Source organism: Scylla paramamosain, chromosome 21, assembly GCF_035594125.1.
Source record: "Scylla paramamosain isolate STU-SP2022 chromosome 21, ASM3559412v1, whole genome shotgun sequence".
NCBI lineage: Eukaryota > Metazoa > Arthropoda > Malacostraca > Decapoda > Portunidae > Scylla > Scylla paramamosain.
This window is the reverse complement of record NC_087171.1, coordinates 21,355,767-21,370,766: the sequence shown is the minus strand read 5'-3', so window position 1 is coordinate 21,370,766 and position 15,000 is coordinate 21,355,767. Positions and strand designations below refer to the sequence as shown.

The 15,000-nt window shown below is 41.3% G+C and overlaps 1 protein-coding gene across 3 annotated transcripts in view; it reads left to right on the top strand.

Annotated features, from left to right (window-relative positions):
- Nucleotides 1-15,000, top strand: part of LOC135111240 (1-phosphatidylinositol 4,5-bisphosphate phosphodiesterase classes I and II-like) — a 158,557-nt gene that overhangs the window by 94,423 nt on the left and 49,134 nt on the right. For all 3 annotated transcript variants that reach the window (XM_064024396.1, XM_064024397.1, XM_064024398.1), the window contains exons 5-6: nt 10,999-11,132; nt 11,874-11,958. In XM_064024396.1, coding sequence (XP_063880466.1) covers nt 10,999-11,132; nt 11,874-11,958 — 219 coding nt within the window. The remainder of the gene's footprint in view (nt 1-10,998; nt 11,133-11,873; nt 11,959-15,000) is intronic.

The following is a 15,000-nucleotide window of genomic DNA, read 5'->3' as shown; positions in this document are numbered from 1 at the left end:
GCCCCCGTGTCCGCAGCGGTCCAAGATTTTGCTGTAAGAAGGTATCAGAAAATTTTGCTTTGTAACTTCACCACGACTACTTACAAAGGCCACAGAGATGACTAACAGGGTTCCCAATAGTGTTTCTTCTGTTAATAATGTAGAAATCTTGTTAATTTGTCACTAGAACCGTATAAACACTTAAAAACGCGTGTAACTTATTAAAAACGATTTGCTCTCTCACCACGACTATTTGCAAAGGCCACAGAGATGACTAGCCGAGTTCCCAATACTGTTTCTCTTGTTGATAACGTGGAAATCTTGTTCATCTGTCACTAGAACCGTGTACATATCCGTGGTGGTGGTGGTGATGGTAGTGGTGGTGGTGATGGTAGTGGTGGTGGTGGTGGTGTTGGTGATGGTGATAGTTTCATTAATCCTTTCAAACTCTTTATTGGCTACGGAAAGTTGTACATTATTCAAATTTAGTCACTTTGTTCCTTCTCTTATCTCCTCCTCCTCCTCCTCCTCCTCCTCCTTTTGCGTTACATAATCCTAACTCTTCATCTCCATCTTTTTTCCCATTCATGTCCTTTTTCTCATTTCCTCTTTCAACAGAGAGAGAGAGAGAGAGAGAGAGAGAGAGAGAGAGAGAGAGAGAGAGAGAGAGAACATTTCCAATCAATTAGAAAAGTTGTTTCAAAATATTTTTTTTCGGCTTGTGCTTTCATACTCCTTTTATCCTGCTCCTCCTCTTCCTCCTCCTTCTCCTCCTCCTCCTCCTCCTCCTTCTCCTGTACCTCGTTTTTCATGTCTATTTTTATCTTTTGTTAATGCTTCTCTTTTTTTCTCTCTTTTCTTCTTCTTTATAGTCTTTTGTCAGTGAAGCTTTTAGTTATTCATTCATTTACTCATTTCTGGCTGAGTCATTTGTTCGTCTGTACGCCTTTGTATCTCTGGCTTTGTGTGGCTCTCTCTCTCTCTCTCTCTCTCTCTCTCTCTCTCTCTCTCTCTCTCTCTCTCTCTCTCTCTCTCTCTCTCTCTCTCTCTCTCTCTCTCTCTCTCTCTCTTTGTTGTCTGTCTGTCTGTCTTTGCTCGATGTTTACTTATGGTTGTCCAGATTCTGTTGTTGATATGTTGTTGTTGTTCTGAAACACTTCTGCCTCGCATCTTCTGTATATTTGAAGTTTCACGGGTTTTTAAGGGAGTTTGTACGGTTCTAGTGGTAGATTAACAAGATTTCTATATTGTTAACTGGAGAAACGCCCTTGAAAACCTGGCTAGTCATCTCTAGGGCTTTTGAAAATACTCGTAATGAGAGAAAGAGAGAGCGAAGCGTGTCAGAATACAGGTTTATGATAAGCTATGGAATTTTTAAAAGTGTTTATGCGGTTCTAGTGACAGATTAACAAGATTTCTACATTATTGATAGGAGAAACGCTCTTGAAAACCTGGGTAATCATCTCTGTGGCCTTTGAAAATAGTCGTGGTCATAGCGATGGTAGTGGTGGTTGTGGTGGTGGTGACTGGAACTGATAGTGACACGAGGAAAAGAAAGAAAAAGAGAAGGAAGCAGTGAATGTCATATTTCAGTTAATTGGCCACTTTTTTTGTCGTTTTTGTATTGCCTTGACAAAAGATGCTCACAACAGTCCCAGTGAAAGGAAGAGAGAGAGAGAGAGAGAGAGAGAGAGAGAGAGAGAGAGAGAGAGAGAGAGAGAGAGAGAGAGAGAGAGAGAGAGAGAGAGGAAAACATTTTTTTTTTTTTCCAACATGTGTACAAAATTTAAATGTGTTATTAGTCAAGCCACTTTAGTATTTCAAAATGTGATAGTTATTTTTCAATTGAGTTTTAACTGTGGATATGTTAAAAAAAAGTTAGTTTATTTATTTATTTATTTACTTATATATGTTGTTGTTGTTGCTAATGGTACTCGAAATACTATAAATACTACTACGACTACTACTACTACTACTCCTACTCCTACTACTACTCCTACTCCTACTACTACTACTACTATCACCACCACCACCACCACCACCACCACCACCGTTACGTAAGCTTGCTAATAAAGGTCTGGTAGTGAGAGAGAAAAGCCTTGTAAGCAGCATCCCCTTCCTGCCTCCTTCCTGCAGAACACTTGACTCGCCTCGCCTTTATTTGTAGTTTTGTTCTTTAACTTTTTGTGTGGAGGAGAAGAATGAAGAGGAGGAGAAGGAGGAAAGATGAGGATGAAGGAGAGACTAAAGAGGACGTGATAAAGAAAATAAGATAGAGAAGATAAAAAGAGAGAAAAGAACAGGATTGGTAGAGAAGATACAGACGGAAAAGAGGAAATTGCGCTTACGTGACAGAGAGAGAGAGAGAGAGAGAGAGAGAGAGAGAGAGAGAGAGAGAGAGAGAGAGAGAGAGAGAGAGAGAGAGAGAGAGTATTATTTCCCTGAAACTGTTCATTATTATAATATTTTCTCCTAGTCAGAGTAAAAGTCCTCACCGTGAAAGTCGTACATGAACGTTAGAGTATCGTACATTTACACATATCCATTGTAGTTCACGTATACTTGTGTGTGTTGTATTCTGGGACTCTTTCTTTGAATTTTGTGGATTATTGCAGAAAAAGGCTGAGAGAAATGCGACAGCAAGTGTTATGTTCACCATTATCACAATTGCCTGTATCATCATCACCATCACTACCACCACCACCACCACCACCACCACCACCTCCACCACCACTCATCATTATCAACATCACCAAGAACAACTAAAGCAACAACAGTAATTTAACAACTACAACAACAAACAGACTAACAATACCGCCACCATCACCACTACCACCACCACCACGACCACCACCACCACCACGAATAAAAAAAAAAAAAGTAGAATAACCAAAACGAAGAAAAAGAAAACGAAAAATAAGAAAGTAGAGAAAAAAAAAAAACACCAGAGACCAAACAAACAAATAGACAGACAGACAGAAAACCAGATAAATGAAGGAAGGAAAGAAGAGATGAAGAATTGAGAGCGTAAAGGAGACGGGAGCAAGGAGAGGCGAGGCATTCATAGGTGGAATAGAGGCGGCGAGGGAATGGCAAAGGGTGAGTGGGTGAGGAGGGGAGAGGACGAAGGAGAGAGGTAAGGCTAGCAGGGCGGAAGAAAGGAGAGCTCACGATAACACTAATCAGGGGAGATAGAGGTCTTTAAATGGTATAGTGGACATAACAAAGGTAACAAAATTCTCAGCAATAAGAATAGAACAAGATACAATATGTTCAAGCTTGCAAAAGTGATAGATTAACATTTTTTTTACATTATTAACAAAAGAAGCACTCATGAGAACCCGGCTAATCGTCACTGTAGCCTTGGAAAACAGTCGAGGTGAGAGAGACAGAGAGACTGAGAGAGCAAAGCGTTTTAGAATACAGGAATATATATACCATGTACCCTCAGTCATATTACCCTCTGACAGACCTTATGCTACGCTATAATTACACCCGCGTCATTGAAAGCAAAATATGTGCCTTATATAACGAAAAAAAATACATATATACAAAGCAGCGGCCAATGTCAGACTTAATGGCTACATAATTGCATTCCGTTCTGCTGACCATCACTAAAACCATTTCACCGTCGACTTGCTGTGTATTCTTTGCACAGATTCCAAGCATACACAATTTGTTGGACCCCAATTATCACCGCCCTGTGTTTCATGGCGGAGTGTTAAGAGTCAGTTTTCAGAGGCAAGCGAGTCAGTGATGTAGTTTTAGAGTCTTTTTTGTGCAGATTCCGAGGATTCACTATTTGTTGGACCGCATTTGTGACCACCTCCCGTTTCGTTGCCGAGTGTTATGGCTCAGTTTCCAGAGCCATGTGAGGTAGTGTTGTGTTAGAGCCAGACTGTCTTGCCGCCTTCCCGCATCCTTTAACTCTTGATCTGCTTCGTCATTGCCTCTTTAACTCAACACACAGTCACTGTCAGAAGTCGAGAAACCTGCCGTTCTCCCTTTCTCTGTGTTTTCTAGAGAGAGAGAGAGAGAGAGAGAGAGAGAGAGAGAGAGAGAGAGAGAGAGAGAGAGAGAGAGAGAGAGAGCAAAACGTTTCAGAATACTGGTTTACGATAAGTTGCGGGTGTTTCTAAGAGTGTTTTTACGGTTCTAGTGACAGATTAATAAGATCTCTACATTATTAACGGGAGGAACACTCTTGCAAAGCCAGTTGCTCATCTCAGTGGCCTTTGAAAAGAGTCGTGGTGAGAAAGAAAGAGCAATGCGTTTCAGAATACTGGTTTATAGTAATTTACGATTTTTAAGAGTGCTTTTACTGTTCTAGTGACAGATTAACAAGATTTTCACATTATTAACCGGGGAAACAGTGTTGCAAAGCCGGCTGTTCATCTCAGTGGCCTTTGAAAACAGCTGTGGTGAGGGACCGGAGCATTTCAGAGCACCAGGAGCAAAATTCCTGTGTTGTGTGTTTGCCTTGGGTCATGAGTTCTTTGATATGCTAAGAATTTGTCAGTTTTTCAGGCTTTCGTAAGTTTGCCAGTAGACGAGAGAGTACAAGGCTGATGAAAGACGCAAGATACAATGAAAAGTGTGTGTGGGAAGATATTGAAGGAAAGAAATTGGTAATAAAAACATGATAGTCAAGTCTGTGTTATATTGGCTTCTCTGTACGTGTTGATTTAGTTAGTGTCCTTCCTTTAAGAGAGAGAGAGAGAGAGAGAGAGAGAGAGAGAGAGAGAGAGAGAGGCGACGATGAAGGGAGGTGAAGGGAAAGGCGGCGGCGGAGGGAGAAGGTCTCTTTAAAGTGAAGGAGAGAGAGAGAGAGAGAGAGAGAGAGAGAGAGAGAGAGAGAGAGAGAGAGAGAGAGAGGTGGACGTGTCGGGTGGAGAAAACAAGGTCTCCACCTGCATCATGTACCACTTTATTTCTGCGCCTCCTCCTCCTCCTCCTCCTCCTCCTCCTCCTCCTCCTCCTCCTCCTCCTCCTCCTCCGCTACCTCTGTCCCCCTTACCTGTTTCGTTTTCCAACAGTTTTCTCTCTCTCTCTCTCTCTCTCTCTCTCTCTCTCTCTCTCTCTCTCTCTCTCTCTCTCATGCTGAATATTTTAAAACAAGAGAGAGAGAGAGAGAGAGAGAGAGAGAGAGAGAGAGAGAGAGAGAGAGAGAGAGAGAGAGAGAGAGAGCATTAATTCTGACGTAAAAATTTTCTTACGTAATTAATATTTATAATGTTATCGGTATAAGGAAGAGGAAGAGGAAGAACAAGAACAAGAACAAGAAGAAAGAAAAGAGGGAGAAGAAAAAAGAGAAGGAGGAAAAGAGAAGAGGACAATAATAAAGATTCAAATACTAGACAGAGAAGTACGTAGAATACACACACACACACACACACACACACACACACACACACGTAACCACACACATTTACTTAAGTGACCCCTCTTAGTGACGATTATGGACTCCGTTTTCTTTGACTCCTCCTTACCTCATCCAGCAAATAAAGAGAGGAAGAGGAGGAAGAGGAAGATAATGTGAGAAAGTGAAGATAGGAAGGACAATATGCATATGTTGATAAGAACTAAGAAGAGAAAAGTCCTTGGAAAAATATGGCGAAAATAATGAAAGCAAGGAGGAGGAAGAGGAGGAGGAGGAGGAGGAGGAGGAGGAGGAGGAGGAGGAGGAGGAGGAGGAGGAGAAGTGACAGGGAGATAATGAGAATGGAGGGAAGTAAAAATCATAGAAGAAAATAAAAATACTTCTTAAGAGAGAGAGAGAGAGAGAGAGAGAGAGAGAGAGAGAGAGAGAGAGAGAGAGAGAGAGAGAAGACCTTAGGAAGATGGTTTGAAAAGTGTCTCTCTCTCTCTCTCTCTCTCTTTCTCTCTTTCTCCCTCTCGCCAAAAAAAAAAGAAAGAAAAACGTGCATCTTTCTTTTTCTTTTTCTTTCTTTCTTTCTTTCTTTCTTTCTTTCAAGGGACAATAAATGATCCGGTTTGACTCAACCTGCACAGTAAAGGAAATGAAGAGGGCGCACACACACACACACACACACAGACACAGACACACACACACACACTATGAAATTACTTCTGAAACTTCTCCTTTTCTTTTACTTTCCTTGGTCCAATTCTTATCAGAGAAAACACGCTTCGCCACTTACTGCCAGAAAACTGTACAAGCCACCCCGTTTTCTCTCTCTCTCTCTCTCTCTCTCTCTCTCTCTCTCTCTCTCTCTCTCTCTCTCTCTCTCTCTCTCTCTCTCTCAATGATTTCTTTCTTCCCCTTCTTTGATTTATGGATTCGTTTTTTTTTTTGTTCTTAATGTGTGTGTGTGTGGTGGTGGTGGTGGTGGTGAACACACACACACACACACACACACACACACACACACACACACTCACACACAGGTTTCCAAATAGAGAAATACATCTATGGAATTCACTGCCAGAAGCGGTAGTGTGTGTAAACAGTACAGATAAATTGAAAGAAAAAAATATGAAAATTTGATACTAAAAGACGTGACATTACGTGCGTGACTCAAACTTGTATAAAAAAAAAGAAAAAGAATACAAATAGGTAAATACAAATAGGTTAATGCAGTTTTTGTCTCTTTGTCACTGGTTCTTATATTAGGTTAGTTTTTTTCTTTTTTTTTTTTTTTAAACGCTGGCCACTTCAAGCCTGCGTGTTATGGGAGCAAATCTACCGCTAGTCCTTTCATTGCTTCCTTTTTTTTCTTTTTTTTTCCTGTTTCATGTAAGATTTGCTCTTTTTTTTTATTTATTGAATATCGGTAGAGAAAGAAATGTACGGTGAGATGGTGATTTTGTTGTTGTTGTTGTTGGTGGTGGTGGTGGTGGTGGTGGTGGTGGTGGTGTTCGTCATCTTGTTCTTGTTCTTATTCTTGTTCATCTTGTTGTTGTTGTTGTTGTTGTTGTTGTTGTTTTTATCATCATCATCATCTTCTTTTCATCTCTTCTCTTCTCTTCCATCTCCCTCTCCTGTTCCTCCTCCTGCTCCTCCTACTCTTCTATTTTCCTCTTCTTTTAAAATATTCTTGCATAATTATACCTTTTTTACGTCTGGAAGGAAAAGAAGCGTGTATATTTTTCTCCTCGCGGCGGTAAGAAGGTTAACATTCCTGGAAACACGAGTATTATCACTACCAAAGACGAGATGCTTCTTTGTGTTGTATTTCGTCCCACTGGTTGTAAAGGAGTTGGTGGTGGTGGTGATGGTGGTGGTGGTAGTGCTGGTGGTAGCGGTGGTGGTTGGTGGCGGTGTTGTGTTTACATTACGATAAATACCAACTGCGGAGTGACTTACGTATTAAAGCTTTTGATAACAGTCTGACAAGGTGTCGCTACTCTGATTTATACAAGGAGGAGTACTTGACGTAGAGGAGAAGGAGGAGGAGGAGGAGGAGGAGGGAAAAGTACAAGGGGTGGTAGTAATGAAGTTAATAAGAGACGAAAGAATGGATGTAGAGGAGATGGGGGAGGAAGAGGAGGAGGAGGAGGAGGAGGAGGAGAAGTATTAAAACTAAAAGAGGAAGTTACGGTAGATTGATAAAAGAATGAGGTGACTACTACTACTACTACTACTACTACTACTACTACTACTACTACTACTACTACTACTACTACTACTACTACTGCTGCTTCTACTTCTACTACTACTACTGACGTGTTTCCCCCAGGCTATACTTGTAAAGAAGAGCTTACAGAAGATGCTGGCTGGCCTTCCCTCCCTCCCTCCCTCCCTCCCTCCCTCCTCCAAACTCTCTCCCTCTCTTTCTCAAAGGTATCCTAAAGTTTAGAGTTTTATAATGTTTTTCCTTTCTTTTTTCCTCCCTCTCTCAACAGTGGAGGAAGGTTTTCACACACACACACACACACACACACACACACACACACACACACACACACACACACACACACACACACACACACGTAAACTTAAACGCATTTTGTTGATCTAATAAAGTAAACACAATTTCTCACTCTAGATCAGCCACCCCTTTGTATAAAACACTCTCCTTATGTAAAGAAAATGTAAACTAACTTGTATTATCTACTGTTTCCCTTCAGTCCTTTGTTCCTTTTCTCTTCTTCCCGAGCGTAAAAGTACAATATTCATCCCCCTTCGTGATGTCAAAGAAAATGTAAAGTAATTGTTCCCTTTCTCTTTCTCATATTTGGCTTATAAACTAGTTGGCTTTTGTCTCGTGTTGCCCACATACAGACCGTGAACTGCCTCCTCCTCTACGCTCTCTCGGATCAGAAAACAAACCAGCTATTTCACCTATTGTTCTCTTCCCCCTAAGTACTTCTACGGATATTAGATTCCTCGTATTTCTTCCTTTATTGTTCTTATTCCACGTATTGTACTTCGCTTGTATCCTTCGCTTGTATGGCTGGTTCTCTTCCATCTACTCGTGTCTGACTACAATTTTTTTTTTCCTACGTGTCTCTCTCATCTTCTCGTATCTGACTAAAATACAAGTAATTCACGTGTATAGATTTCAGACAGACGTTATTCTTTCCATTATCGTCTTTCCTTGCCGCGAAAACCATTCAGTTACTTCTCATGTATTCGTATTAACTTGTTTCTTGTTTATTCATTATTACATTGATTTTTCGTTACTTTTCTCCTCCCTGCAACTACCAATTCCCTGCATCTCCCATTACTACGTTGCTTTTTCATTACCTTTCCTCCTCTGTTAAACTACAACACATAATCTTTATTTTCGTGTCCTCCTTCGCTAGCTCATCTCTTTCCAAAGGGTGTTTTCGGTTCCTCGTCCTGAGACCTTGAAGGGAGCGGGGCTGATAGACTTTAAGCCACCCTTATTCTTTTGATTATTCTCTCTCCTCCATCAACGACACGCGTGCATCCTTCGTTTTCTCCTCCATAACAACTTTTTTCTCCTGCCGTAAGATATTGAAGGAGAGAGAGAGAGAGAGAGAGAGAGAGAGAGAGAGATAAATATTAAATTCTCCTTTCTTTTTATTATTTACTCTTTTCTGTCAACAACGTAGATACATCGTGTTTTTTTTTTTTTTTTTTTGTGCCTTGTCTCACTTTTCAGATAAAACTCTTTGTCATGTTTTGCTTTCGTCATCAGATCTCTAAGTGAAAAGGATCGAGAAGGATTAAGATTAAACTATCATTATTGTTTCTTTTATTTTCTCTTCTCCATCGTGTTTTTGTGTTTTGTCTTCCCTTTCAGATTAAACTCCACTTACTTTGCTCTCATCGTTAGGTCTTGCTTGGGATGGAGGAGCAGAATCAATAGTCATAAAAGATACACTGCTCGCCCTGTGTGTTCTCTTCTCCTCTCCATTAACTAGTACACACATGAATCTTGTTTTGATGTCTTCGGTTTCAAGTGAATCTATTTCATGAACACGTGTCGTTTCGTCTTAAGATCTTGAATCGATGGTGGTATAAATTGGTGTACATTAAACTGTCCTTATTTATTATTTTACTTTTTTTTTTTTGTATCATTTACCATTCTGTTTTTATTTTCTCTTCACCAACTTCATTCTTACGTCGTATTTCAAATTCATCTCTTTCGTAAGTCCGTTTTTCTTTTCTTTTTTTGTTTTTTTTTTCTTCGTTTTGAGTCTTTGAAGGAGAGAGGAACTGATATTAAACTTTTACTCTCCCCATTATTTTTCTTCTCCCTCCTCCCTGCCCTTAAACTTACATGTAGTTTCCTATTATTCTTTCTTCACAACTTTAATGCTTTCCAAAGAATGTTTCCAGACCCCTCATTTTAAGACCCTGAAGGAGAGAAATCGATAGACATTATTCACTTTATTCCTTCCATTATTTCTCATCCTACTCCTTACACTTAACACGTAACCTCCTCTCTCTCTCTCTTTCTCTCTTTCTCTTTCGTCACAAGTTTAAATCTTTCCAAAAGGATGTTTCTGAATCGCTCATTTTAGAACCCACAAGGAGAGGAATCGATAGACATCATTCCCTTCTATTCTATTTCATCCTATTCCTTAAACTTAACACGTAACCTTGTCTCTCTTTCTCTCTGCCTTTCTCCTTCGTCAAAGTTTAAATCTTTCCAAAGGGTGTTTTCGGATCCCCGTCTTGAGACCTTGGGAGGGAAGAGGGATCGGTTTTGTATTTTTCATCCTGACACTTTGTCTTTGGAACTATTGGGATTCATTTTCCTCGTCACTGTTTGTTTGGCCTTCGGAAGACAGACTCCTCTTCATACGTCTTTGTCTTCCTGTTTATTCTTTAGGGAGAAGGAGAAAAGTGCTGCTCTCTCGTTCTTTTTTCTCTCTTTCTCTTCTACTTGTTGGGGTTGTGTTGATGTTTGTCTTGTTTCGTGTGAGTTGGAGTAGATAAGATCGTCATTTCTTTTTCTCTTTCTCTTTGTCTGGCTGTCTGTTTGTGTGTTTGCTCTCTCTCTCTCTCTCTCTCTCTCTCTCTCTCTCTCTCTCTCTCTCTCTCTCTCTCTCTCTCTCTCTCTCTCTCTCTCTCTCTCAGTCCACAGTTACGAAAACAAAACAGCATTTAAATATTATATGTATGTATAAGTAAGCAAACCACACATTACCTATAGCAAAAGGTGGGTATAGTTGTATTAACAGAGGAAATAAGATAAGTCCATTATGGAAGGCAGGAGATATAGGAGATGAAATTCATTACGTGTTCAAATTCTCTCTCTCTCTCTCAGATAGGAATCTTCTCTGCTCTTCTTCCACCTCGCATCTCAGACCAGTATTGAGAAACTTTGCCCTCTCGTCACTACCGTTTTCCAATTAAGGCCTCTGAGATGATTAACCGAGTTCTTAAGAGTACTTTTCCTATTAATAACGCAGAAATCTTGTTAATCTATGACTAAAACCATGAAAACATCCCTCAGAACACGGGCAACTTCAACTAGAGCCTTTTGAACGTAGTGAAGATGCGGCGCAGAAATGTCTCTGAATACTGACCTCAATCTAGTCAACCACTACTCGGTAACCTTATGTCTCTCCTTGTTGCAGCTTTGGGCGGACGAGATCTTGAGGATGGCTTATAATTTGGTGGCCATCAACGCCTCGCCCATCACCTTCCTCAGCAAAGCCTACACGAGACTCAGGCTCGCTGCGGACAGAAATAACAAAATCTCCGTGAAAAAGTAAGTCACCAGGAGAGAGTATGGGAGGGAATGAGAGGGTGGGTGAGGGTGATGAGGTGTGTGTGTGTGTGTGTGTGTGTGTGTGTGTGTGTGTGTGTGTGTGTGTGTGTGTGTGTGTGTGTGTGTGTTTCTCTCTCTTTCTCTCTCAGTCTGTCTATCAACTTTTTTTTTATGTTTATTTATATGTATGTATGTATGTATGTATGTATGTATGTATGCATATGTTTTATCTTTCTGCCTACCACTGTCTCTTTTTCCTCTTCCTCTTTGTGTGTGTGTGTGTGTGTGTGTGTGTGTGTGTGTGTGTGTGTGTGTGTGTGTGTTTTCTCAATCTCTCCGTCTGTATGTATGTATGTGTGTTTGTCAGTATTTCTTTCTGTATCATTCTCTCTCTCTCTCTCTCTCTCTCTCTCTCTCTCTCTCTCTCTCTCTCTCTCTCTCTCTCTCTCTCTCTCTCTCTCTCTCTCTCTCTCTCTCTCTCTCCTTCATTGTGTTATTTCTACTCTCTCCACCCCACCTCCCTTCCCACGCCCCTGATGAAACGCATACAAAACAATATCCCTTTCATTCCATTGTACTGTTGCATTAGTATATTACTCACTGTACGTGGCTACACAAGGCTACACAAACCCTGGCTGATCTCTGTACGACGTGTCCTAGAGAGAGAGAGGGAGAGAGAGAGGGTAGGGGAATAAGTTGGGATTACTTTTACTATTATTTCTCTTCTCTTCTCCCCCGCAGCATTATCAAGCTCTTCGCACGCCACGGGGATGACAGAAAGAAGGTCGAGACAGCTCTAGATGTCGCTGGTGTACCTTCCGGAAAAGTAAGCACTGATTTCCTCGCCCCCGTATTCCGAAACACTTCACTCTCTCGCTAAGACTGTTTTCCAAGGCCACAGAGATGATTAGCAGGATTCTCAAGAGTGTTCGTCCTGTTATTAATGTAGAAATCACGTTAATCTGTCACTAAAATAGTAAAAACACCTTTGAAAACCCGTCTAACTTCAATACAGCTATTTTACAAGGCCACAGAGATGATTAGCTGCTTTCTTAACAGTATTTACCCTGCTAATAATGTAGAAATCATTAAACTGCAATTAGAACTGTAAAAATCACTCTTTAAAAATCCATAGCAACTCAACAGGTAGAGCCTTTATGAAAGTAGTGGAGACGCGGCGGAGAAGTGTTTCAGTGTTTCAGAATACGGTGTTATGATATACAGAAGTGGGTAGTGATGCGGTAACGGGTGGGGAGGCCATAAGGCGCCTCTGGGAGTACTGGTGGCTTGGCTCGCTACGCCTCATTGCTCCCCCGAGGCGGTTCACGCAGGTGGCGAGGGAATGCTTGGGAGAGATGAACCAACGGCGAAGTTTTACGTTGTGTATCATGAAACAAGGTTATGACACGGAGAGAGAGAGAGAGAGAGAGAGAGAGAGAGAGAGAGAGAGAGAGAGAGAGAGTCATAATTCTCCTGACGAAAGGATATGAATCACGTATTTCCTGCTCTCTCTCTCTCTCTCTCTCTCTCTCTCTCTCTCTCTCTCTCTCTCTCTCTCTCTCTCTCTCTCTCTCTCTCTCTCTCTCTCTCCAGCAGCAGCCAATTTAAGTAATGGCAAAGGACTACTGAGACTAATACGTTATCGTCATATTTCATCGTTTTTTTTTCTCTCTCTCTCTCTCTCACTCTCTCCGTCTCTATTCCATTCACCCACCCTTTTATTCTTTAACCTTTACGTACAGTTCAGCTTTTTTTTTTTTTTCACCCTCACCTCTCCCCATGACTTTTTGCTGGCGCTGCTGCAGGAGAAGGAGCAGGAGGAAGAGGAGGAGGAGGAGGTTCGTGCACTAATAGGAAGTTAAAGGGAAGGTATTGCTGCTGCTGGTGCTGTGGCTGTGGCCCTTTGCTTCCACCACCACCACCACTACCTTCACCGCCACCACCACCACCACCACCACCATCGCCGCTGTCGCCTCCTCCACCGCCACCCAACAAAAGGCGCCTTATCGACTCTGTTATCACACCGCCAGCTCCTCCTCCTCCTCCTCCTCCTCCTGCTGAGTTGCCCGCGCCCTCCGCCTCGTTCTTTCGCCTCTATCAAGTTCCGTGTCCGTGCTGCGTTGGGAGAGGGGTCTGGGGAGAGGAGGAGGGTTGTGGGGTGTTTTGGGGGGTTAGGGAGGGTTGGGCAGGGTCGCGAAAGGAAATTGGGCGAAGTGGGAAGACTGTGAATGAAAAATTGGGGAAAGCAAATGGAAAAGGAAATAACAACTAAGTTAGTCACCGTGAAGGCGTCATGTTTGAAGAGAGAGAGAGAGAGAGAGAGAGAGAGAGAGAGAGAGAGAGAGAGAGAGAGAGAGAGAGAGAGAGAGAGAGACTAAAGAGATTATTAGCAGAAGTGAATTGGACAGCAGAAAAGTCATCGTTATCATCATCATCATCATCATCATCATCACCTTCATCATCATCATCATCATTTTTGTAACTAACAACAGCAAAACTTCAAATTTTCATATATATTCTTAAAACAATAGTAAAAAAAAATCTACTACCACTACTACTACTACTATTACTACTCGTCCTCTCATACTGTCATTTCCTTGGCTTGCAAACTCCTCTTCTGTCCTCGACCTTCTTCTCTTGTCCCAAAAATGTTGCTACTTTTCTTCCTGACGTGAATAAATGGTTTGCTTTTTTTATCTTTCTCTCTTTCTCTCTCTTTCTCTCTCGAGGGTTTCTTTTCTGATAACAAAGGTGGTGATGGTGGTGGTGGGGATGGAGTAATGGTGTGTTTTGTACTGCACTGGGGGTGGTGAGAGTGTTGTCAGTACATTCACTTCCTGTCTTTTCTTCTTTTTTTTTCTTCTTTCCTTCCTTATACTTTATTCGCTAAATCTGCGTTTGCTCTCTTTTTCCCTCCTTCTATCCTTCACAGTTCTTCCCTTTTGCCTTCCTTCCTTTTCTATTTCCTTCATTATCTCATTTTTTTCATTATTATTATTATTATTATCAGTCTAAAAGAATAAAAAACAAATAAAGAAAAGATAAGAAAAAAGAAAATTCACTAATTGCTTGTCATTGCACGGTTACCTCCATTTTTTTTTTATGTATTTGATTTATTATTACTACCATCGTTAGTCTAAAAAATAAAATAAGAAACTAAAAAAAGATAAGGAAAAATTTCACACACGATTACCTACAGTGAGGTTTTTTTCTTTCTTTTTTCACCATTATTTTCATCACTATCACCATTGTCAGTCTACGAATCAATGCACATCAGACTACGCAACACTGCCCGCGGTAGAATGACTAGGGTTCCCCCGGCGGTGACTCCAATAAGGGGGGACGGAAGCGTTTGTCGTCCGTCGGGGAGAGACAAAACCCAAGGCGGACCAATCTTTTAGGCCGCTTTCTGACCCACTGACCTCAAAAATGGAGACACACATTGACGCCTCGCCTGCACTACTGCCACACATTTCTTGAGGTCGAGCTTACTGGGTTGTGTTTAAAGTTTATTTTCTTTCCGCCAGAGATCTTGTGTACTGGCCATATTTCCTTCATTGCTTAGTATCCCTGGAATCGGCTGGGCTTCGTATGATTAGTGCAATCAGTCTCTGCGGGCTTTGTATAAGGTCCTGCTAGTTCGCCTTGTAGTCTGAGCTTGGTTTAGTATTTGAATTTCTCCCTTTGCGTTATGTATCTGGACTGGGCTTGGCTTTGTATAGGGTGTCTAATTAGCCTCTGTTGGGCTTTTCATAAGGTCCTGTTAGTCTCCATTTTATAGTGGGCTTTGTGTTTTATGTGAGTTTATCCCTTTGCCTTTATAGATCTTGGTGATTGATTAATTAAACAAATCTATCAGGGCTAGAAC